This window comes from Electrona antarctica, assembly GCF_951216825.1.
Source record: "Electrona antarctica genome assembly, chromosome: 1".
In the NCBI taxonomy this organism is placed as follows: domain Eukaryota; kingdom Metazoa; phylum Chordata; class Actinopteri; order Myctophiformes; family Myctophidae; genus Electrona; species Electrona antarctica.
In genome coordinates this window covers 23,110,023-23,136,664 of record NC_136806.1, presented here as the reverse complement: position 1 = coordinate 23,136,664, position 26,642 = coordinate 23,110,023, and the positions used below count along the sequence as shown (strand labels likewise).

The 26,642-nt window shown below is 43.5% G+C and overlaps 2 protein-coding genes across 4 annotated transcripts in view; one reads left to right on the top strand and one right to left on the bottom strand.

Moving 5' to 3' along the window:
* The window catches only part of slc16a2 (solute carrier family 16 member 2), a 301,154-nt gene that overhangs the window by 116,547 nt on the left and 157,965 nt on the right, over positions 1 to 26,642 (bottom strand). The gene's annotated exons all lie outside the window — the stretch shown is intronic.
* mid2 (midline 2) overlaps positions 1 to 26,642 on the top strand; it is a 109,293-nt gene that overhangs the window by 70,561 nt on the left and 12,090 nt on the right. For all 3 annotated transcript variants that reach the window (XM_079504231.1, XM_079504229.1, XM_079504230.1), the window contains 5 exons: positions 309 to 416; positions 5,687 to 5,835; positions 7,205 to 7,332; positions 8,766 to 8,909; positions 18,726 to 18,887. In XM_079504231.1, the coding sequence (XP_079360357.1) occupies positions 309 to 416; positions 5,687 to 5,835; positions 7,205 to 7,332; positions 8,766 to 8,909; positions 18,726 to 18,887 (691 nt within the window). The remainder of the gene's footprint in view (positions 1 to 308; positions 417 to 5,686; positions 5,836 to 7,204; positions 7,333 to 8,765; positions 8,910 to 18,725; positions 18,888 to 26,642) is intronic.

The window sequence follows — 26,642 nt, the reverse complement described above, 5'->3', positions numbered from 1 at the left end:
ATTATCTTTGATGGACGTTCTCTAGCACTATTGAGAGATGAGTAATATTGTTAACGCAAATTAAATATACTAGGCTGTTTCTAGAGACAGTATATTGGCAGAATATGTTTTGTTTGCATTTGTTACCATGCTGAATGTGTCAAGTGGAACTTTTCACCAGAGAGTGAAAAGGAAAGACTACATCCGATTCCTCTGTAACAAAATATGATTGACCTGGACTTGGACATATAATCATGCACTAAATCAGGACACTGGAGGTTCATGTGGTTGCATAGCGGGCGTAACCGTCTCTCTTGTATGTCCTCTAGGTGAACACAGCCATGCATGAGACTAAGCTGGTGGAGGAGTGTGATGAGCTGGTGGAAATCATCCGTCAGAGGAAGCAGGTTATTGCTGTCAAGATCAAGGAATCCAAGGTACGCTTGCCTGTACATCACACGCACTGCTAGAATTCCTCAGAAGTGGTCGAGCATTTTGTGCAGTGCATCAATCACGCATCAGCACAACGTCGGCGGGTTGATTCCAGCTCGGGTTGTTCCGCCTTGTGTTGCAGGACTTCAGATTTCAGTTTGAAGTTGCTGTTCATGTTATGCAACCCAGCCCTCCTTTCTTTTCCTGATACCAAACACATGAATAATAGATCTTCGTGTTGGCCATGAAAAAGTTTATTGTTGCCTTGAGTCCAAATGTTTTCAATAGAGCCTGGCTCGCTTGGCTCAAATATTGGCAATGAGTTGACTTTATGATGACATCGGTATTGGCAAATATGCAGCCAATTTGATTACTTTCAACCTGGATTAAACCTTATGTTTACATATTGATGTTTATCATTAATTTGTTTATCAAATTGACATTCAAAATGTATTTATATATATTTTACCAAAATAATCGGTCAAAACATATGTAATCTGTGATCTAGGACTCTCCGAAATCACGATCGGCATCGAACCCAAAACTCTGGCTCTGACCCTACGTTTTAACAGCAGGCGAACAAAGGCGACTATAGGTGATAAAAATCTCCTAGTGGGCGTTCCTGCTGTCATTACTGTAATGTAAACGTATCACCGTTCCGCGTGGAGGGTAAACAAAGCAACACATGAATTTGATTGGCTATCGCCGGACAATGTCGTCCAAAAGATAAAATATATTCATGTTTTTGATCGTTCGCCATGCAGGTTCCATAGACAAATAATGCACTTCCGGAAAATACGCCAAGCTGTCCGCTATTTTAAAACGTACTCTGAGGTTGCCTGTGTGTTTACACAAACAGAAACATTACTTCACAGATGCTTAAAGTTTAAGACAAACCGATGAAGCAGTATCCTGAGATAAGTAGGAGTGGGGTTTTTTGTGTACCCGTGTGTGTTAATGACTTAATGATGTGTTAATGCGCATGACTTTCCCTACGCATACACAGACAGCCTATGTGTTGTGTGGAAAGCACAACACATACATAAAAATGTTCGATATTCGTGGAAAAAAACAGCAACCTAAAAGATTGAAAAAGAGAATTGCTATAAAAAAAAAGTCTCTATCGACTGAGCTACCGGACATGCTAACATGCTAATTTGAGGTAAAATAAATTAAGCACACCCAACTGATTCAGCTATATTCAAATAATTTATACAGGAGAGGAGGTGGAACAGAACACTGGTAGGCCTCAGTCTGCAAAGTCTATACTGCTATACTATACTGCTCCCGGGCGCTGTATTAATAGTGCTCACTCCTCGTTGTTAAACTCGGTAAAAGTAGAGGATGAGTTTCTTGTATGTGCAAATGTACAGTGACAAATACCCCAACAACAACAACAACTAAAGGAGACTGAATTATCATAAGGGGGGAGTGGGGAGGAATAGTAGAATGGATAAGGCAAAGAAAGCTACTGGAGCTACTGAAGACTATAAACTGAAAGGAAAGGAAAGATGAATGAACATGATAAAGGAAGGAGGAAAGGTGAAGAATATGTCAGGATGGAAAGACAGAATAAAAGGAAAAGGGTAAAGCATAGAAAAGGCGGACGGCACTAAACCGTAGGATAAACCAATAGGATTAGGGAGATTTGAATTGACAGTGGCGAGGAGAGTCATGCAGGAGGCTTCCCACACACACACACACACACACACACACACACACACACACACACACACACACACACACACACACACACACACACACACACACACACACACACACACACACACACACACACACACACACACACACACACACACACACACACACACACACACACACACACACACACACACACACACACGGAGCAGTCTGGGCCGTGTGTCTCTCCTCCTCTTAACGAGCTTTGTCTCTCTCTAAGGAGACTCAGTCATGCTTAATCTCTCCCTGCACAAACAAACAAATTATTCCCTTGCCCTGGTGTGTGTGTGTGTGTGTGTGTGTGCACGTGCGTGCGTGTGTGCGTGCGTGCGTGCACGTGTCACTTCATCCTCACTTTCGCTCTCCCTCCCTCACACTCTACAGTTTTTTCTTCACTTCTTCTTTTATCACACTCTTCAAAGATTTACACTGTGTCTGAGCGAGAGCCCCAGAGTCAAGCAAAACAAAATCCCTTTATCTTCAAAAATCGATGATAGTTTGGTTTATTTCTGTAGTTTTCTATTAATTGGCCAATGTGAAGGTGTACAATCTCAATTCATACAAATTTAATTGATATAAGAATGGGCAACAGAAAACCGCATATACCTATATTCACCAGAAAGAAAGTCACCTTTTGGGTGCATAGCTGAGTCATCACACTGGAGATTAGAACATCTTGAATTACAGTCTACATGGGCGAATACTTAGATCAAATTCTTGAATTCAAAATTTTCTGTCATATGAACACATAGCTAAAATAAATGTATAAGATCTCTCTCTCTCGTGCGTGCGTGCGTGCGTGTCGCGCACACACACACACACACACACACACACACACACACACACACACACACACACACACACACACACACACACACACACACACACACACACACACACTAAGAGCAAGCAGACTGGCGTTGCCATGTTGTCCCCTGTTTTGGGTAAAAGGGGGATAAGGTTGCTTGCACAATGCTGTTCAGGGCAGATGTTGCCGTGTTGTAATCTACTGCACTGTCCATTAAATCCCCCTCTCACCCTCCATGCTTCTCTCTCACTCTCTGTGTTTCTCTTGTCAACGTGACTAAATGTCCTTTACACTGACAACAGATTATGGCTGAAATAGCAACAAACAATTCTAATGAAACCTCACTCGCTCAACGGGGCTTCTATAAGCACAGGGAGAATGGGTATTATAGCCTACTATACCGGTACTTTGATGCTTGCTGTGCTTTAAATGACAAACAGTGCTGTATTAAAACCATTGCCAACGAGCATTAGTGTTTATTCTCATTTGGAAAAATAAGGGGTTGAAATAAGAGAGAAAATTGCCGATGGTAATTTTATAAAAGCTCTCAAGATTGTAAATATAATATCTTCTCATCTTTTCATTATTATGTAGCCAGAGAACCAAAGTGGTTTCTCGGAAAATGAGAACACGATGCAACTCTGACATTTAAAGAATTACTTTCATTCCAACTTTGTCAACGAAAGGGGACTACTGTACAGTACAGTCTGTACTGTACATCATGTCGTTCCTGCTGTCACCTCCTGCTTTGTTTTTTATGTGCAGCCAGTGCTCTTTTCCAGGAACAAAAAATTCACAAAGCTAATTTAATTTGTGTAATCAGGATGTGAGTGGTAATAGAGATAAATAGATTACCTTGCAACAGAATTTCCGTGCTCTGTCAGAATATTCTATAATTAAACTGCTGTATAATCAAAAGGCATGATCAGAATATTCTGTAATTGTAAAACTAATATAATGATCAGACTGTGTGCATGTGTGTGTGCGTGTGCGTGTGCGTGTGCGTGTGTGTGTGTGTGTGTGTGTGCGCGCGTGCACGTGCGAGACAGGCAGATATCGCAAATACATTATAATGCTCGCCCTAATCTGCATTTGCATAATCTGGTAAACCATTGGCATCAGCTAAGAAGCGTACGTCTGTGAAAGTTGCAATTCAGGATCGGAAACTCCAGTTGTAGGAAATAAAAATGTCAAGGCATTTATTTATACCAGTCAGTCCTACTTATTGTGAGGTTTGTGCTACTATGATATTTCTAACCACTTAAACCCAATATACCTTTTTTTCTTAAGATGTTTTTTTGGGCTTTTCTGCCTTTATTGGTAGTGCACAGTGAAGATAGACAGGAAACAGGGAGAGAGAGACTGGGAATGACACGCAGCAAAGGTCGCCGACACCGGGACCCGAACCCACGACACACCGACACCGGCACACAACCAAGTATAAATCAGGCCTGAACATGAACTTGGGACAGAAGTGCATGCTGAGGCAAATTAAATTCAGAGGGATAATGAGATCATGTGTCAGACTGGGTGGAGCATCTCTCTGTTGCTTCCTCTATGTCTGTCTCTTAACCCAAGCACACACACACATGTACACCCACACGCATGCATGCATGCATGCACATACACACAGACACAGTCAGAGCCGCACACACATTCCTTTCTTTATCATTGTTATCTCATGATAGCAGAGAACAATAGGGATATGTCCATCGTCTCCACCCTCTGTTGTGCATCATTTTCACAAGGTCACCGTTCGACAGATGAGCGATGACATTCTTAACCAGCATGACCGCATTCCCTTATTATCGCCCTCTATTCAATTCAATGTATGGTAATTCAAGTTTATTGACAGTTATACCAATACGTGGGCAGAGCAGAATGAGATAGCATTTCTCAATCTCAAGGGTCTCTGCTCTCGGCTGAATGAAATGGAAAAATATGAAATGTGGAAAACCCATCACTTCTGAGGACTTAAGTATATTTCGGCGATGTTCAGGTTTGGGTTAATGGTGCATAGCATCGCTGTCAGGCTGTAACAGTTCATGCAAAAATGATGTTGCAGGTCCAGTTATTTCTCTATCCTATTCAGTCAGTCAGTGCCTACTACACTACACTAAAAAAGGAAAATAAATAAAGATATATTGGAGTTGGACAGGAAAACACTTGATGACCAAGCGAGTGAGTACAATCCACTAAGTAGTGCTGAACAAAACTTCCTGTACTTAATGGAAAAATAACTTTTTCCATGAAGGATGTGGAGGTATCATCAATTAGGCTGACTTGGCAAAACTGACCACATGACAGCATTGGCGACATGGTAGTGTTCAAATTATTAACAAAGTGAGTGCAGACCCATTCATTCTCATTTTGTGTGTTTACATACATTTGTATGGCACTGTGATCCAAAGGGCTCATCACATATTCACTAGTAGTGGATGGAATGGAGGTTTTATAAGCCCTGGTGGTGAACAATTGGCTCTATGCATAACTGCTGTCCCGGGATTCCAGAAAGTGTCATTACTATTCCCACTGAACACATATGAAGGTGTCATGTGTGTTCGGTTCAATTCTGCTGCCAAGCCAATCCATGGGACTACAGTTATGCACAGAGCCTAATGTAATCCTTACATTTTTAGCAGATAATGAAGGTGACATCTAAAGGTTAGCTGCTCTGGTGAGAAAATTAAAGTACTTGAAATCAAAGTTCACCCCACAAGTATAGTAAGGTGTGTCTTTGTGTTTGTGTATTTTGTTTTATCTCAGGTAATGAAACTGCGTAAGCTCGCCCAGCAGATTGCCAACTGCCGCCAGTGTCTGGAGCGCTCCAGTGCCCTCATCACACAGGCCGAACACAGCCTGAAGGAGAACGACCACGCCCGTTTCCTCCAGACTGCACGCAATGTGGCAGAGAGGTCGGTGATGATGTACACACACGCAAACTGTATATCTGCAAATTCATACAAATGCACACATCTCAGAAATACAGGAGACGCGCTGTAAGACAGTTCCTTTTCTTCTCATTCCATCCCCTCTACCCAGCCTTGAATTCTCTGTTCTATTAAGGCACATAACCTTTGTTTAGATTCAGCAGCAATCTCATCCCCCTCCGGTCCCATTAGCAGCTAATTGTGCAATCAGTTTATGTACTACAAGGCAGCACAGTGGGACAGTGGGTGACATTGGCTATCCTCGTCACTTATTTAAAAAATTCTACACTGTAACCGGTTGTGTGATTCTTTAAACTGGGTCCCGACTGTTTGTACACTTATAAATTGATAAATTAAGACTGAGTTATTTTTTCCCTGCGAGCTTAAAGGGAAATTAAAGTCCTGTCTCTTCCCTCTCCTTTCATTCGCCCAGCTTTGTTACCCCATTTCACTGTCCAAATCTCTACTAAGAAGAGAGTTTCAGCCTAAGAAGCTGGAAATACTGTCTGTGGGCAGATTCCGTAGCTTACCGTAGCATTTTGTTTTCTTACGCTTTGGCCCGCTCAATGCTCTTTTCCACTGTGAGTCGGCCCAAGCTATTTATTGATGATGGACTAGTCTCGCCTCACTGAGAAACAAAAGTCTTACTGAAGGACGCGAGCTCGCTCTGTTCTGTTCCAGCTTTGCTCTCCGGCCAAGCCAAGGCTGTGGTTTTGGACGGCTACTGCCATACAGACTGCTCTTTGTTGTACAAAGTATGAGTTTCTACACAGCCGTCCCAGAGAAACACCATGTGTATTTGAAGACGTGTGTTTGTTTGTTTGTTTGTTTGTTTATTTGGCCAGATTCCTGAGTTTGGGGAGAAGGGAGGTTTGGCTTGGTTAAATAAGAGGGTGGTTACCATGGTGGTGGTTACAGTGCGCGCAAATACTCGCACAGTGACACACACACACACACACACACACACACACACACACACACACACACACACACACACACACACACACACACACACACACACACACACACACACACACACACACACACACACACACACACACACACACACACACACACACACACACAGTGTTGACCTTACTGTATCCCACCTCTCTCCCCTGGCTTCCCTGCCAGCTAGTCTCCCTCTTTATCCTTTTCACATCCTTTCTTTATGCCCCACCCTTCACCTCTCCTTGTCCTCCCCTCTCTCCTACAGCCTTTTCCTTTCATCACCTCCTCTAACCTTCTCACTTACCCCCTCCCTCCACTCCCCTTCTTCTCATCTCTTCTCTCACTTCTCCGTCCTTCCACTGACCTCTCCTTGCCCGTCTCTCTCTCTCTCTCTCTCTCTCAGGGTTGCCATGGCGACGGCCTCCTCCCAGGTGCTGATTCCTGACGTTAACCTCAACGATGCGTTTGATAACTTTGCCCTGGACTTTTCCCGGGAGAAGAAGATCCTGGAAGGCCTAGATTACCTTACAGGTAATGAATGAGCTACACGAGTGGTTCTCAAATGTTTTATGGACCACCATTACTCTGAATGGAATGGAACCAAATGGACCCTTATGGGTTCACTTGGTTCCATTGGTGCTCTCTCAGAGTTACAGAACAGTTAACACCTTAAGGGCCCTGGGTTATTTAATCCATTAATAAAATGTGCCCATCGTTTATAGTGCCCGGACCACTTTTACCGACGGACCGGATGTTGTTGTGAATGTGTGTGTAGCAGCTAACAATAGCCACAACACTATCGATGCGATAGACAGCGGGGGCCCGTCAAACACAGGATGTTTTTTCATAATTAGACGGGATGATTTAGATCACGAGTTATTAACGTTTTAAGATTTTCGTTGTCGTCGGCTAAACAGGGGGGGAACATTTTAGATGACGTGTCACTGTTGTGCAACACCGAGGATTGCGCAACAAGCCCTTCTAGGCTTTGGAGCGATGCGACCGGTTTTGATATCACTAATTTGACGGAGATTAATCAATCTCTGTCTCGGGCACATGACCGCACTAAGTACCATGACGGACATCTACGTCATGGGCCCCGAAACTGTTAAGGGTCCATTTGGAACCCCCTTCAACATCAACGAACCCTGAGGGTCCTTGGACCCCACTTCGAGAGCTAAAGAAAAATATTCAGCCCTGATCACCTGATAACCAGGGTGAGAGCGTAATAATATGAAACATTATATATATTGAACACATGAAAACACCCACCCGGGCGGCGGTGGATCAGGGGTAGAGTGGCCGGATGGCAACCGCAAGGTTTCCAATTCGAACCCGGGTTCCCCCAGAGTTAGTGTCAAAGTGTCCTTGAGCAAGACACTGAACCCCTAATTGCTCCTGGTGTGCTGGTTGGTGCCTTGCATGGTTTCCGCCGCCATCGGTGTATGAATGTAATGCACAATCTATGTAAAGCGCCTTGGATAAAGGCGCTATATAAATGCACCATTTATCCACAAAACCATCCACATTGAAACTCAAGCAAGTCACTTTTACAATTACAGTACTTTTCTAAGGTTGGTGACGTATACATTGGTTCCACCAGAGTAGGCTCCGCAAACTTTGTACCATGCAGATTCATGGTACTTTGCAGCAGTTATATAGCATGGGTTATCTGCAAGCCTCGAGTCCATTAGCTCCATTCAAGACCGCCATAAAGAGCTGAATACCAGCTGGACCTAATATTATATACACAGTTGTGGCAGGTTCTATTTACAGTACCCATGTTGTTAATAATTCATTGTATGAATGTATTATTGATTTATGTGTTGACTGTGGCGCGTTTAGATCTTGAATATCGGAAAGTATTTTAATTGATTTGAATTTAGAAGATTTTCAAACATTTCTGGGGGTATCCAACAAGTTCTGTACACTCAAGAGTCTCCATCTCCTCTCCGAACATTTAGCTCCTACCCCGCCATCCATAAGAGACGAGCTGTGTACAGCCTCGCACGACACCATCACTGTCCACTGGACGTCGGAGGACGAGTTTAGCGTCACATCCTACGAGCTGCAGTATACCATCTACACTGGCCAGACCAATTTCATCAGTGAGTGAGCACACACACACACACACACACACACACACACACACACACACACACACACACACACACACACACACACACACACACACACACACACACACACACACACACACACACACACACACACACACACACAATTTTTTCAATTTATTTATGTCCACACAGAGGAAATTCCATACAAGGACATAAATAGTTCAGGTGCAGCAAGGTTACATCAACAAAATCAAGTCACGATACAACAAGCATGTCATGATGTCACCCAGCATTCCATGGGCACAATTAGTGTAGGCATCCTAAGTTCGAAACTAGAGGCCCCGATATGACCATATAAGGGCATATCGGATCGTATCGGTGAAAATGTCTCTGATATGGGCCACCGATATAAAAAGAAAATACATGCGGCGTCTGGTTTAAAACCTAGTGTAATGATGGATTTTCTCCAGCAGAGAGTGTTTCGTGTGTGTGCGCGTGTGTGTATGTGTGTGTGTAAAAGAGAGAGAGGAGACGGAGCAGTGACTCGCTCCGTGTTGAAAACAGCCACAACATGTTAAAAGTACCTTTGTTTGATTTACTTACTTACTAGAAAAGAAAGAGCAGCCAGCCACACATATCCATAAGTTCTGGGACAGAAAATTGCGCTAAATACTATTATTCATGACTCTAGCAGCCTCTGCTAGCTGTTGTGCTAACTAAGCTAATATAAAGCAAAGCATCCATGCTCCTCCTAACCACAACAAACTGCTTTGACCAGGGTTGCCACATTTTGTGAATGTGAGAGAGAAACAAGCAACCATACCTATAAAGATGTTAATGAAATGAAATGAAATGATTACTATATTTACCCAGGGTATCTGGGCTAAGCTCAAGAACTTGTTTCCAGCCAGGCCCTGCTCATAGAACACATTTCATCGTAGTGGTTCAATGCCTTGTTCAAGGGCACTTCAGCGGTGGTAATTTTAACGTGTCGGACCGCTGATTCGAACTGGCGACCTTCCGGTATCAAGACGGCTCCGCTATCCGTTCGGCCACCGCTGTCACTGGCCAGACCAAAGTCAGAAAATCAGAAAAGGTCTGAAAATAACTCTCCAAGGGCATACAAATGGAGCCAAATGGAGTTAAATTAACACTGATGATAGAGCAAAGTGGTATCAAATGGGGGTCTGTGGCCTAATGCATGTCAAACTGGGGGTACTTGGTATTATATTGTCTGCATATCTTATCAAATGGGGCTACTAGTGTGTAAACTGTGTATATGCTACAGTATAGGCCACTCTTATTTAGCTGCTACAGTATTTATTAATTTACTCTGAGTGAGACTGAGAAGTAAAAAAATATTATAAGCCTTGAATAAAGTAATTGGTTTAAGAGAGCAGGGCTGTCTGTACTACTGTCACTTTGACTGTTGTACCTTTACATAATCATAATCGGTGCAAAATCTTTGCACAATCCTCATAGAAAAGGCCTGTTTTTATTCCAGTTAAAAAAAACACTATATCGGTTGCAAATCGGTTATCGGTGGTTGTATACCCTCTATCGTAACGGTTATCGTATCGGTCACAAAATTCCATTTCTCTATTCGAAACCCAACCAGTCCGCGGGTATGTCCCAGGCTGGACCACCAGAGGAAACCATTTCCCAGTCCAGCATTGCCACCCGGTGTCATATCGTTCTCCGTAGCGTGGCTGATCCCATGGGCCCAAAATCCACCCACTGTTGTTCCGACAGCGGACGGACACACCGCTAGAAGGCCAGGTCCAACGCCACTCTTCCGGTAGCTGCTCATGGGAAGGCCACCAAGCAGCACCGGCTGTCGGTATACTCCATCGGTGAGCAAGTACCTTGTAGTAGTATGCAAGCTTGCGATCGTGTTGAAGAACACAGTCCACAGAGGTTGCAAATACATCTAAAATCTGCACCCACTACATTAACGGTGGTAGTTACAAGCATGACGTGCTCACACACACACACAATATAATATATAATATCTATGCTGTCGGGCAGAAACCAGCTATGTCCAGAATATTAACACATTCAAATATTGTGTATCAAATATATGTGTCCTTATATTATCATCGCTTTACCCATTGTTTCACTTGGTTCTATTTTTTGCATACATACAGTATATATACACACACACACACACACACACAGAGTGTGTGTGTGTGTGTGTGTGTGTGTGTGTGTGTGTGTGTGTATTTGATTGGTTGATTGATTGATTGATTGGGCTTAGGACAGCTACATATAAAAATGGAAAATAGATTTCCATTTTTTGTTGTTTTGTGTTAGTGCAGTGGCAATTCAGCTGTGAGGAAAGGATAGGTCGATAGAATAACTGTCTTTCTTGATTCTTGAGTCTTCATTCTACTTTGAAACACATCACTCTCTCCAAGACATGATGGCTTTGTCCAGTCTGTGGAAATACTGCATGTGTCTTGCTCGTTTTTTTTATTTCGACGTCAGGCCTAAATGGGTTAAGATGAAGATAATAATACATTTAGACTTCCGTTTTTGGTGTGAGGTGAACTTGCATGCAACGGAAGTCTAGGTTTCTGGTAGCAGTCTGTCTATGATGACCTGGTTTCTCATTATCTCATTGTGGTTCTGTACATCTCCACATCTCTCAGACAAAGAGATACTGTATAATGGTTGCTTTCTGTATTGTTTTTCTTAGCATTTATTGCTTTATTCACGATGGAGCTGAGAGCAGAGAGGGAGAGACATGCATCGCAGGCAGAACACCACCCTGAGGTGTTGCAGTTAGACGGTCGACACTAACTGATTAGCTGTGGAAATGCCAATGGTTGCTTTCTACAAGTATGACCAATCAATCTTACGATTTATAATTAGGCATTTAAGCAAATGTTTTTACAAAGTGCAAGGTCAGAGTAAGTGCCATTAACATTTGTCAAACAACGGTAAATGGTCGAGGTATTATAATAACTGGATTTGCAAGCAAGTAACAAACATACCATCTATCAAATCAACAGACCGTATGTATAGGATGCCATATACTGTACATTCACACAGGTAGGGTTCTTCCTGGTTATGTAATCACTCTGAAATAGCTTTTTTACCCCCACATGTAGCCAGTGCAGACTGAGTAAAACATGAAGTACCACCTAGGCCATCACCTGGATCAGGGTCAGACACATTTCGCTTTTGTCCGACAATCCATCTGTGCACCACCACTTTTCTTTCACAGGTCTGTCCGCAGTGTCTGCTGTGACAGTCCAACACAACAGACACAATGCGTCACCACAAGCGTGGGATGCAATCACTTTTAGTGACATGTTGTTGTCATCTGTGTGATGGAACTTCAAAACCTTTCAAACGGATATCTTTAGACAACACTGACTTGAAGACTTAAGATTAATATATTTTTCATCCAACAATGTATTTTGATTTTAAAACATCTGAAAAGATGTCCCTTTTGTCAACCAACAATTTAGTAAAAATGTAAAAAGAACCATCTGCTGAAAAAAGTGAGGTGCTGGAGCCACAATTTAAAGATAAACGAATGTGTCTTTATTGTGGCACATGGATTACATTTTGGTATATAAATATGTGCCAAGTAGGCTACAGTGGAGCCGGAATGGAAGTAAATAAGTAGTGTGGATGAAGGTATGGAGGGAGCACTGTGGGAAGAGAGGAACGAGGATGAAAAACAGATAATGGTCACTATAGGGCAGAGGGGAAGAGAACATTGGTACTCAAATGTATGATTAGATTATAATCAATGCACACATACATGCAATCATACACACACACACACACACACAAGTCACAAACACAGATGTATAGGCTATGCACATTCACATGTACTGTACTGCACACATGCACAAGATACATCAATGCTCATACAGAGAGAGAGAGAGAGAGATTTCCCCTGTTTCCTCTTTCAGTCTTTCATCCTCAGTATCCCCAACCGTCTCTCGCTGAAGTATCCAAGCCATTTGAAACAGCAGGATATATTTCAGCCGTGATCGACTGAGCGAGTCAGACATTCAGCCACAGCATATCCTCAGAGACCTGCTGCTGAAACTGAGAGGAAAACAGAGAGAGAGAGAGAGAAAGCCATTTAAGCTGCCACGCTACTTCAGTTTCTACCATTGCGTCGTCATCCGCCTCTCCAGACTGGCTAAATGCTCCCACTTGTGTGCCCATCGTCTCTCCCTGGTCTGGGCCCTGAGCCTAACCCTCCCGGGAGAGCAGGGCTATGATGTGAGACCAGGGCAACCTTGCATCTGCAAGATCACCCAGGCACAGTGGCAGAAAATAGAGCGTGTGCGCACACGTGCACGCACGCACGCGCGCACGCACGCACGCACGCACACACGCACACACGCACACACGCACACACACACACACACACACACACACACACACAGGGGGGAGATGAGGTAGCGGATGTGGTGGGACTGAAACCAGATGCTGTCGGGAAATGTAAGCAAAGTGATAGCTTACTGTATGCTGTGAATGCACTGTATTGTTTGACTGCCTGTGTCACAATTTAGGCATTTAGCAGACGCTCTCATCCAGACGACTTACAATAAGCAATTGGTAATCACATACACACTGTAAACAGTAATGCTAATAATGCAGACAGTGTAGTCTGTACTCTGCAGTGCCTCAAGAAACTAGGATCCAAAGTAAACCAAGAACCTACAGTAACATCAGTCAAACAGTTATACTATCAAAACATCTGTACATGTGTCAAACTGGCCGTTGACACATCAACTGGTAGGTAGTAATTAATTAATTAATCCACCACCGCCAGCGATTTGACCTTATTTCGCCGACCTACGGAAACCACAATGTTGACACGATGGAAACAAAAGCTGTCTGGGGGAGTCACGAGGGTCTCTTCTATAAATTGTAACCGCGATCTTCTGTTCTTTAGTTATTGGCAGTTATTGGCAAAAACGCAATCTGGGTAAAAGATAAATGTATTCTTCTAAATATGATAACATTGTAGCGGACGGGTGGAACATTTTAGGATGACGGAACTTCCGGTTGTTTTCTTCTCTCAAAGTCATTCGAAATCATCATTCATACATTGGTGCAAACAGCGCCCTCTAGCATAATAACTGAAAACACCACCAGATGAGATAATTTTGCATCCATGGCACTCAAGCATTGGAATTGAGAGGACATAGATCTACGTCAGTGGTAGTTATTGTGTTAGTGTAAGTACAGTGTAAGTACAGTAGTTATGTGTTATGTGTAGATAGATAAATTCAGGGTGTTATTTTAAAGCTGAAAGTTTAAAATAATGATGGACCCATAAGGATGCATAAAGGTCCATCTTTTACAGTGTAATATAAGCACCCCTTAAGACACGTTCTTAACAGTTTCAGAGTTTAAGAGCTTGACTCCATAAAACGCTTTACCCGCTAAATCAAATATTCTACGCTGCCGAGATTGTTTTATTACCTTTAGAGCATACGCTGAAGTATTTGCTTTCAACAACAAAAATCGGTCCGTCGGCTTGTTACGATCATCAGCACCAGCGGCCATGACAATGCGCTACAAGATCCGCCTCCAAGAGGTGTTGTAGTCCAGGCAAACCCCCCGTCCACTTGCATTGGGCTCAATTTCCCAGAAGCCCTAGCAGCCCAGAGGTTGACTTAATTTCCGGTTTCGTCACCATAACCTGACGGCCTCGTCACCAGGTCCCGGATAAATCCGCTGTTTCTTTTTAATTATTTTAAAACGGCTAATTAAACGCATTAAACAAATGTCGGGTATAGCGTATTAAGCAGAGTCGATCGTTTGATTAAACAATTAGCGGCCGTCAAACTGTTATTAACTCTTGGTTTTACTGCATATAGAGCTATAATACAATTATAAATTCAAGCTATTATTAGTATAATTAATCATTATTATCCATGTAGGTAGGTTGATTGCATGATTACAGCCAGAAATACTCTGATGTTAGGCATGTCCCAGCATGCTCTCTGATTAGATGTGACAGATGGTTAAGACTTCTGTCGATGTCGCTGATGGCATTATTCATGCATACTGTATCATCACTGCAGACAGAGAGACTTGTCATCATCTGTCAGCATTTTGTTTTGTGCTGGTGATGACTGGAGGGATGAACTGAGAAAGACCATAAACTATGGGGATGAGAGAGTGAGGAGTCATTTCATTAAAAGGGCTGATACAATGATCTTTAGAGAAATACAGTACATCCATCTCACATAGATCGGTCTCTCTCACTTAACTCCCTTGCTGTGGCTGTATGTGGTGCTAAATTGCTGATCACTATGTTTACGTAACCCCATTCATCAAATACCCAGACCTTTAATAGTTCCATCAATAGCTGCATCAATAACACAGTACTAGCTGGTAATGGTGTCCTTGTTGACCCTTAGGGGCATTACACTGTAGTCACTTTTACATGATGTGAATTTAATCTTAGGATTGAAATCGATCCAAGGGTTACAGTTCTTTACAGACCAATATACACTGTAAGTTGACTTTACGCCTGTGGAGAAAACAAACTTGGCACATACTGTAAATGGCTAAAGGCTAAAATAGCTCCCGGAATTTGGAGCAGGTCCCATCGCAGTAGGAGAATCAGATTGAATCCTGTCAGATCGGGTCCTGTCTGATGGAAGGCAGGGCTCCTGTAGATAGGGCCAGCCCTGGTGGTGCATGCAGCTTGGGCAGTGTCTTGGGAGATGGTGGGTGACCTGACCAGAAGTGTAACCTTGCATAACTGTTTTTTATTCCAAACTGACCAGGGAGATCCAGTCTAGACCAAGCCTTCTAGAAAGTGGTTTCCGGTTGTGGTTACCGGTTGGCGCCGGTTAGTTTTTGTTCCTCCACATGAATGCTGAATTGAGAAATCTACTGTTGCCAGTCGTGCTAAAAGTTGGAACAAAAGATTGATATACCAAACAAAGTATGCAAAGTTTTACTTGTCAGATTCATCAAATTACTAATTGAATCTGGGAAACATTTTGGAGGGGCACGTTTTTGGTTTGAGACAGTGGAACAGGAGGGAGAGGAGTCGTCCTTTTAAAGGGACACAGCCAATGAGCTAAACCCCTCATGACAGTGTCAAGTGAGATAATTGAGTTGAGGTACTGTAAGGAATGACAGCTTGCTCGGTCACTCGGTCATTTAAAACTGAGATTGAGGTGAGTGGGGAGGAGTTGTTATCAGGTGTTATCTCCTGAATACCGGTATACGAACACAATGTATGTATACTGTATGCCTGCTGAACCCAACTGTTATTTAATCAGACACTTTAATCAAGAGTGCATTGCATTTGGCGGTGCATTGCATTCTGCTCCCGTGATGATATAGAACAATCTGTTGGAATGAGAGTAGGATGGATTTGACTTTTGTTCCTGCCTGAACTACCGCGTTGAATTTGATCCATTACAATCTTTCATGTCGATTCACGCATGCACTGGCCTGTGGTTAGGAACGAAGATGATTATCACAGATTACACTGTGGGTGTTACTACATGCAAAGAAATGTGTATTTCTCTCTCTTGCCAGAATTGCTATTTTGTGGCATAATTCACTTGATCTGTTGAATGCAAGACACTGTTGCATTCTGTGCAGGCAGCAACTCTGACCACAACATATCAAGGCATAAGAAGGCACTTAAGATGATGACACTTTTGACAACTTCTTCCACAGAATTGATGTAAATACATGGGCAAATACTGTGTCAGTGTCTACTGTACAGATAAACACCCCCAGGCATGCAGGTGTGTGCTCTCTCTCTCTCTCTCTCTCTCTCTCTCTCTCTCTCTCTCTCTCTCTCTCTCTCTCTCTCTCTCTCTCTCTCTCTCTCTCTCTCTCTCTCTCTCTCTCTCTCTCTTTATCAAAGTTTGATGTTGTTCAGTTCCCATGATGCCTTGTGTTTCGCACCCCCTCCCCCCCTAGATGATTCATTCAACACAATCTGTATCCCCTTCTCTCCCAATCTGTCTCTTTCTCTCCCTTGGTCTTCCATCTCTCTGTCTTTCCTCACTGAGTCGTCTCTTCTCTCCAACACACTAATTCACTCTCTCATCCTCTCCACTTTGAAGTTGCGCTGTAAGCTAAAACACAAGGGCTAGTGTCAGAAAGTCTCGTCTTTTATTTTTTAAGCCATAAAGAAGTGACTGCACACTGCTGTGTACCAGCCTAATTTGATCCATCAAAAAGAGAGAGAGAGAGGCATTGTGGGGATCAAAAGCGTTTAGAATGGAATGCAAAGGGACCTGCTTTCTCACTTAGTCCTTTGTGTGTCTCTCTTTGAAAAGGAACATAGCAACCTCCTTACCTTGTGCAAGATGTTACTAAAGGCACTATAGGATTATATTTCTGTAGTGCTGAGAGAAAGTTGTCACGCTGGCAATTTTCTACTCTTTTTCTCTCTTTTTTATTGTTTTAAGAAAAATAACAACAGGGTTTCATAATGGTAGCACCAGGCTGAAATAGAACGCAGATGATTCACTTCTGCTCACAAATGCATATGAGATGGATCTTGTAGCTACAAGGTGCAAAGGTCCTCTCTCTCTCTCTCTTTCACATCTCTCTGAAAGATTAAATCTTCATCGAGGTCAGCAGATATGTGTACACCATCCCCCCACCCTTCATTCATACTTTAAAACGGCTTACTTTTAAAAGGCCTTATTTGCGTCCTGTTAAGTATTTATATTTATAAGCAGACTCTATGCTATTACTTATGTATGCTATTGCCATCTCACTCAATAATTCACGACACGTCCTTACCAAAAGGGACAAGCCATGGCCCTGAGAGAGCTTTTCTCTTTTACTTTTGTTTTTCCACGCGCAATGACAATTCTGCAGGGAGAAAGCCAAAGGAGTGGACAGAAACACCATATATGTTCCGCCACACACAAGCCCCAGCCATAACACCTGGTATTGCTGAACAAGATACTTGCTTCTCCACTTTTAATGTAGCACAATTTTGCCAATATGTGTGGGTTTACCAATCATCTACTGGCTAGACAGGTTTAGGTCAGAACATTATTGAAAAAAAGCCAAATAGATTGGCCGGCCGCATATCCCACTTCCCAGATTTGGCCGCATATCCACTTCCCAGATTTGGCCGCATATCCACTTCCCAGATTTTTGTGCATCCCTAGACGAGGGCTATGATTTTTACTGGAGAAAAAGAAATCATTCCTCCAGGTGATTACAGAGAGAAAATTGCAATGCACAGATCACACACACCAGCACACATCAATGTCTTACACGTTCACTTCTCTCTATTTTTACTCACGGTAGTATCAGTCACTTTGGTTAAAGCTCCCATGAAACAGCATTACGTTTCCATACAGTGTCTGCATTTGTACAGCGTCAATGCATATCGTGCACTTTTGGCCCCAGGCCCTCAATTCAGACACTCCCTTGGGATACTGTGTAAATGCTGTGCTCTAAAAGCTGTATATACTTGGCTTAGCAAGCACACCATTCTGCCCCAGGCATACGTGATGATAAGGAGAGGTAATGGGATGGATCTCTAGCCTACATATACAGTACTGTAGGCTACCATTTTATTTGCACAGGAAGCTTCACAACATTTTGCTTCTCGTGTTCATCATGAGTTGTCTGTCCTGATTTTGATATGCGGGGTGAGGAGGGGGTCAGATCAGATGAGGAATGGGTTCTGCTCTCTCCAGAGTAAGATTAGAGTGAACCACAACATCCCCCAAATAATTTATCCAAACATAATGTTTGCCTTGCTATGTGCCAGCACGTCCTGTTTACTCACCCTGCTGTGTGTGTGGGTGTGTGTGTGTGTGTGTGTGTGTGTGTGTGTGTGTGTGTGTGTGTCTCCCCCAGGTTTGTACAACTCAGCGGACAGCTGGATGATCGTGCCTAACATCAAACAGAACCACTACACAGTGCACGGCCTGCAGAGTGGTACCCGCTACATCTTCTTCGTCAAGGCCATCAACCAGGCAGGAAGCCGCAACAGTGAGCCAGCCCGACTCAAAACAAACAGTGAGTCTTCATGTCAAACACGCGCCATGTCGACATGTTGTTTATCTACACCAGTCTGGAATGGCCGGGAGGCGGAGATTATGTTTTCACCTCCGTCCATGTGTGTGTCTGTGTGTACAACTAATCCCCAGCACCACTGGACAAACTGGTGTGAAATCCCAGGTCGTCACGTTTTGGCTGATAAACGTGAAAGGAGCAACACTGCACTAAAATGCCTTTAATTTGATCATGTTCACGTGTCTTTGTGGATGTAGAGAAAGCAGACATGTAAGAGTGGTGCAGGATATTTAGGAGTGTGCAGTGTGACAGTGGTGAGGTAGGCTGCATTAGAAGTGAAATATGGGTTCAAGGTGGATGTGTAGCCGTTACGTCAAGTCAAAGTTCTGCTCCGAGCACTTTCTTGTTTGCATTGGTGATGGACAGGTTGACAGCCGAGATCAGGCAGGAGTCTCTGTGGACTACGATGTTCTCGGATGACATTGTGATAGATATTGAGAGAACAGGTTGAAGAGAGTCTGGAAAGGTAAATGGTAAGTGGTGCATTTATATAGCGCCTTTATCCAAGGTGCTTTACATTGTGCATTACATTCACCCATTCACACACATATTCATACACCGATTGCGGCGGAAACCATGCAAGGCACCAACCAGCACATCAGGAGCAATTAGAGATTCATTGTCTTGCTCAAGGACACTTCGACACCAACTTTGGGGGAGCCCGCGTTCGAACTGGCAACCTTGCGGTTACCATCCAGCCACTTTACGGTAAAGTGCCGGATGCCGGAAGTGCAGGGCCGGATTAACCCCCATGAGTGACCCTGTGCAGATCATTTTTAGTGCCCCCCATAGCACGGGCGCGACCGACCCAGATCACAATAGAATAGGCATTCTTATAACATAGGTATTATAACATTTTCAGCAGCAGTTGGCACAGCACAGCTGGCCAGGGCCGGCCGTAAGAACACAACACTGTCAGTGCACCAGGTGAGGCAATAAGCATTAGGGCGGCTGTGGCTCAGGAGGTAGAGCAGGTCGTCCAATGATCCATGGGTCGGCGGTTCGAATCCCCGCTCCTCCTGTCCACATGTCGAAGTGTCCTTGGGCAAGACACTGAACCCTACATTGCCTCCAATGAGTCGGTCGGTGTGAGCTTGCCACCATTGGTGTGTGAATGTGGGAAGTGAGGACGCTGGGGTCGACTGAATGAATGAACCATTGTAAGCGCTTTGAGTAGGCACGTAGTGCATAGAAAAGCACCATAAAATGCAATTAATTATTATTATTATATCAATATAGCCCTAATGTGTAACATTAATTATCCTTAACCAGGATCGAACCCCGTACAATAAATTACATGAATGCAAACAGAATATGATTGGATTTATATTTCAAAATCCACAAACAAAAGTGCAGTACTGTTGTTACTAAAATACACCACCTCTCTCTTGACAGCTGCCTGCCATGCCTGTGTGGCTGGTGTGTTGACATCATTCTTTCAAGGGTTCTTCTCAAATTATAAATACTGTTATAACGGCTAAACAGCAAAACACAGCAACCAGCTCTACATTACACATAACCAGAAAAATGCCAAGGTGCCCCACTGCCCTCCTTGCCAAGTGCCCCTGTGCAGAGGATAGTAATGGATAGTCAGCAGGAGAATACATGTCTGTAAAGGAGAGAGACGACAGAGGTGAAGATGCAAAGAGTAGAGGTGTTGAACACGGATGAGTCTGAATACGTGGGGTCACCAGGGAGTACAGCGGAGGTGAAGAGAGTGCAGGTAGCATGGAATGGATGGAGATGAAAATGTCAGGAGTGATTTGTGACTAAAGACTACCAGCAAGAGTGAAAGGGATGGTTTATAACATGGTTGTGAGACCAGCCATGTTGTAGGGCTTGTGGAATGTGTCATTGACAAAAAGACAGGAGCATAGCATAGCCATAGACAGCCTGAATCGCTGCGTTCCATGGATTTGTATTGTCACTACTCAGTCTGAAAAGGGTCCCATCTCCAAGGTAGGCGGGACATGTAAAAGGGTGAAATCGACCCGTGGCTTCCGATTGGTCTGTGGTGTGGGTTGACCATCAATGTATCAATGCGCACCGTGCCCTGCAATGTCCCCTTATCATTCACTAAACTCACCCCTGTACTACTGAATCTGACAGTGGATCAAATTAGTGTTTATTTTTTACCGTAGGGTTTACTCTCGAGTCTCACGCTATTTTCCACGCAATTTTTTGATACAGCTTTTGTCCCCACACGTCTCATATTTGCCATTGACAATGAAAGGAGAAATTAGGTCAAATGTCCGTCAAATATGACGTAAATTTGTGGCAACACAAACATTAAATGCCATTGACAATGAAGGGAATATTTATGTCATATGTACATGAGAAAATCGGCTAAGCAATCACATAAATTCAGTTGTTCATGAGATGATGTATGATGATGTATAATGATAAGAGCGCCCCTCACTTCTAACGGGTGTGATTTTTGAGTGGTGTAAACCACTCCTACGACTGGCTTTGTTAGTTTACGTGTCTGTCTGTCTGTCTGTCTGTACCAATAAATGAGCATGGTTGCTACGGTCACCCAGTTCACACGGGTGTGATTTCAGCTTTGTTAGTTTACGTGTCTGTTCATACCAAAAAATGAGCATGGTTGTATGGTCACCCAGTTCACACGGGTGTGATTTCATTACGTCAGACATTACGTCAGACCACAGTTGATCAGTCTATATAAGACCTTACACCACTCAGTTCACACGGGTGTGATTTTTTCAATAGTGAGAAGCATGGATAGTGTGGCACTGGCTGATGACGTATCAGCAACAATGAGGCTGCTGCTTGCTGGCCAGACTGAGTAGCGAAGTGACAAAACAAATCATGGAATGCAGAGAATCAGGCTGGAACCCAGGCTAGCTGGAGGTGGCAACGTTAAAGGTTTTCTTTGGGAATGCTGATGGATAGGGTTAGGAATTAGTATATTAGAGGGTCAAAATAAGAGGGGCAAGGTTGAGTTGGTTTGGTCATGTGTGGAGGAGCAATGATGGGTACATTGGAAGAAGGATGTTGAAGATGCAGCTGTCAGGCTAGAGAAGAGTAAGGCCAAAGAGCAGGTTTATAGATTTGGTGAGAGGGGGCAGGGAGGTGGCAGTTGTGACAGAGGAAATTGCAGGACAGAAAGAGAAAGAAATGAATGGATCTTACAGAGAGTGAAGTAAGGACTTTGCTTTTAACACACAAGTAACTTCTGTTTCCAAGCAAGACACTTACTGGCTTCCACAGGGATCCAGACTTCACCCCTCCATTGTTACAGCCGTTCCCCAAGGATCAGGGCTTGATCTCTACACAGAATTTGCTGGCCTGCCCCCCAGGCCTCAGATCAAGGCTTGCTGATTTCCCTGGTCCTTTTTACATCTCTCTCTCCCTTATTTGAAGGGATAAGGTAGCTTGGTTAAAACACAGCAGCAGAGCTTCCTTGTGGGCCTTTATCTTTACTCTGCACAGACATCCTTGTCGTGTCCAGTAATAGGTGACATTACACCCTCTGTTCTCTTATCTTTCTTCCTGTCTCGCCATACGGCTCCTCACATGACTCAGATGCTCCTGATCTTTCAGATCTGTTTCCTTTTTGTGTGGTGATACCTTGACTCATTGTGTCCCTCTACCTTTCTTTCTCTCCTCACCTCACCTCTCTTTCATCTGGGTGTGACCATACCTGGTGGTAGGGGGGGACGGGGGTTTGGTTAAATTAAACGCATCCTCTTTTCTTCTCCGGTTCACTTAAGCCTAAATTATTCTTCATTGTGCAACTGTGACGCTGTGTGAACCGACGATGACCTTACGTTACTTTTTTCTTTTATGCTTTCAGTGTCATCATCGTCTCTTATCTCTTCCAATTAATTTCTCTGTTCTCTCTCATACCATATTAATTTTCTCTCCTCAATTCCTTCCCTCTTTATTGTCTTTCCTGCACCATCATCACCACAGCTTTATCGTTCTCTCATGCTGTCTCTTTCGATTAGCCCAGTGCCAGTTTTATCTCTGTAGCCAGTGGTCCAGCTCATAGGCTTGTTGTTTTCACCTGGGCTCATGAATACACATGACAAGCGTGGGTGATGCATCTCTCTCTCTCTGAGATAGTACTCAGAGTTCCATACTTCACTCACTGGATTGTCTATTCAGATGGAAGTGCTTCAGTCAGACATTCTCTAGCAGACCAGAGACAAGTTGCTGGAAGATTGAAAATGGGTCACAACTAAACTGATCAAAAAACATCTCACTTTGGTAGGCTTATTAGACAGCCCCCTCAAGAGCCCGCCACCACATGAGCTCCAGCATCCAAGCTTTTTAGCACAGTACCCCAAATTCTTACCCAGCAGTTGACGTGACTCTTTCTCTCTAGTAGATTGGAGGTTTTAGCTGTCACAATTGTTTTTGTGGGATGACAGGCTCCCAGGGCGTTTAGCCTAAGCTCATCATATTTCTAGCGTGGGCTTGCAAAGCACAGAATACTGTGACAAGTAGCACAGATTTCCAGAAACTCATCTATCACATGTGTGTGTGGGGGGGGGGGGGGGGGGGGCTCAAAAGAGGTACTTTGCCAAAGTACATCCAAAAGATACACATGGAACAACTTCAATGCAGTTAATTATGCTGGTATGGCAGCATAATACTAAGCAGAGTGGTGACATGCCATTTGGCAAATGTGTTTATCTGAAGTGCTTCTGCTGAAACTGAGATATCAAACTGAAACAGTTTGATATCATTTCGCTTTGATCCAATGAAATAGGTAAAGTGAGCATTAGCAAGTATTTTTTTCATCTTTTGAACTTGAAATGATTTTGATTGTTGCTGTTGCTCTATGTTGCTGAAAATAGAGATAAATACGGAGCCCCTGAATGGCCATGCATTAAAAATATATTTTATCTTGTCCGGAGATCATTATTATCTTGTCCGGACGAGATAATATCTTGTCCGGACAAGATAAAATATATTTTGAATGCATGGCCATTCAGGGGCTCCGTACATAAATGTGCAAATACAGAGCAAACATCCTGGGGTTTTTGTGCGTCATGTGATCCCTCACTTTCTCTCTCCTATATATATTTTCGTGAACGGAGATGATGAACAGATTGAATGTGTAGGAGATTTAATAAACGTTTTTGAGTGGTGCAACCACTCCTATAGACAGCTATGCGTGTCCATGGATCTGTCCCTGGCTGGCTGGGTCTGTCCGAGCACGAAAATAGCTTTTGGTTGGTTTTCACAACCAAGTGTCACTGTTGCGCATGGCATTAATTGTTCCTCAATGTGGTGGAAATGTGCGTGCAGTTTTACAGCAATAGAGCGTCACAGTCCCGCCCCCTACCATGGTCGTGACAACTCATGACAACACAAACAATATTTTGGACCAAACAAATAATTACAAAGAAGAAAAACAACAAAAAAAGTGTTGTAACCTGCCGTTTTTTTCTTCTTTCTAATTATTTGTTCGGCCCAAAAAATTGTGTTTGTTGTCATGATTTGTCACGACTCGAGTTGGCTTTGTCCGTGGCGTAAACGTCTTTAAATAAATACTTTCTGAAATGTCTATGAGGAAAATGAACGGAGAATCATTTCCTGGTCCATGGTAGGGGGAGGGACTGCGACGCTCTATAGGACACTGCGTTAGCCAACCACGATAGAATATAAAAATAAAACAGATCTGTCTTGATCACATGCCTATGAAGATCATGTGTACCGATTTGCGTGATATTTGGATAAAATGTGAAGGACAAATATAAAAAAGTGTTTCACATAAAAGGCAGATTTGAAAAATGCAGGGCAGACGTCTTTCCTTAGTGACTGGACCTCTGGCCACCATGAGGCTGATTTGAAAAATATCAGGTGGCATTTCTTCCTCTGCCTAGTGCAAATGTGCGTGCAACATTTCAGAGAAATCACATGCATGCTGTGTTTATGATTTGAGGCATTTTGTTCAAAACGGACCAATCCTGCAAACTTTGGAAGGCAATCTGAAAGGAAATCATGGAATATGGAAAATCGGACAGATCCGTGTTGATCGCATGACGCGTAGTGTGTACCAATTTGCATGATGTATGGATGAAATCTGTAGGAGTAATATAAAACAATGTTTTTTGCAAAAAATAGTGGCAATCCCAGCCTTTTCAATACATTCTCAAAGTGCTCTGGTGTGCGAAATGTGGCTTATCAGTGGTGCGCGCCACACACACACACACACACACACACACACACACACACACACACACACACACACACACACACACACACACACACACACACACACACACACACACACACACACACACACACACACACACACACACACACACACACATTAAAGACTCATGTGAAATTAAAATCATGTTGTGAAGTCTAAGGTTGGTTGACTTCAGGTCCCATTAAGACCAAGACCTCCTCTTTGCACCCATGATGATGATGTATTCCACAGTTGCAATAACGAAGTCACGCCATGCCAAGAGCTCCAAGTCTCACTGGATGCTACAGTATATCTTTCTCTGCAGTAATACGACATGTGAAACGTCGCCCAGATAGTGGCAAAAATTGGCCTCTCCATGCCTTCGGCCTGGTGGAGCCAATAAAGATATATGATGTATATACAGATAGCATTAATATTATTAAAAGCAAATACATACAGTACAGTACATGATATGTAGGACGTTGGCATACAGTATGTAGGTGTTTGAAACATTAGCATCACATGCAGGTTGGTGGTGGGGGGGGGGGGGGGGGGGGGGGGTAGCAGTAGTTACAGTAGGCCTATTTCTTAAGGTCATTTGGCAATGCCATGTGGCTGGTACAGTGGATATATACTCTAGACCAGTGTCATGTTCTGTCCTCAAATCCTCATATGCTTCTCCAGGCTGTATCTCCCATCTCTCCGCTCCTCAGTCTCTCCTTTTCTCTTCTGTTACCCTTGGATCTGGCATATCATCTCTCTCCCCCTCTAGGTTTCTCTGCCCCCCCCCCCCCTACCCACATACACACACACACACATTCGGATTTTATACCATCTGTCCATTCTTCCCAGAGGTAAAGCTGTCACTTCATGCTGCCATGACTGTCATGCAGAGTTAAGTGCGGCAGGCCGCTTCTCGCTTTACATGCTTACTGTAATCCCATCGTACATTTACACAGGCTTTGAGAGTGTGTTCCTCACATATTGGCAACATTTGGGGACAACTGGTTGGACATGAAACCAGTTGGAGAGGGCATGTCAGATTGGAGACAAACTTGGTGGGTTAGATTTTACAGTTTCAAGAGGTTAGAATGGAGGTTGGGATTAGGGTGAGGGGCATACAGTGCGGGGGGAGGGGGTCTGGGGGGTAGCCTGGCGAGACTGGAGGGGGGGGGGGGTGAAATCAGTGAAAGGTCACCTGTATGTGCGATTCTGGGAGAAAGACAGAAGAGATGTTGGTAACTTTTGTTGGCCAGTCACAGCTTTTTTACATGGTGGTAGCACCATGTAAAAGCACCATGCCAACAAAAGTTATTTCTTCAAACTACCTACGTAATAACCAGTAAGACGCCCTGAGGGCGAGAAGTGTACAGGATTTGATAGGTCAGATCAATATATAGAATGTCAGAACAGGAAGGACAGGTGGGGATGGATCAAAATATGGAATGTCAGAACAGGTCAGCTCCATATATGAAGATCTAAGGGTTTGAGATTTGAGGTCAGATGTAGAGTTGCTCCATATATGCAGA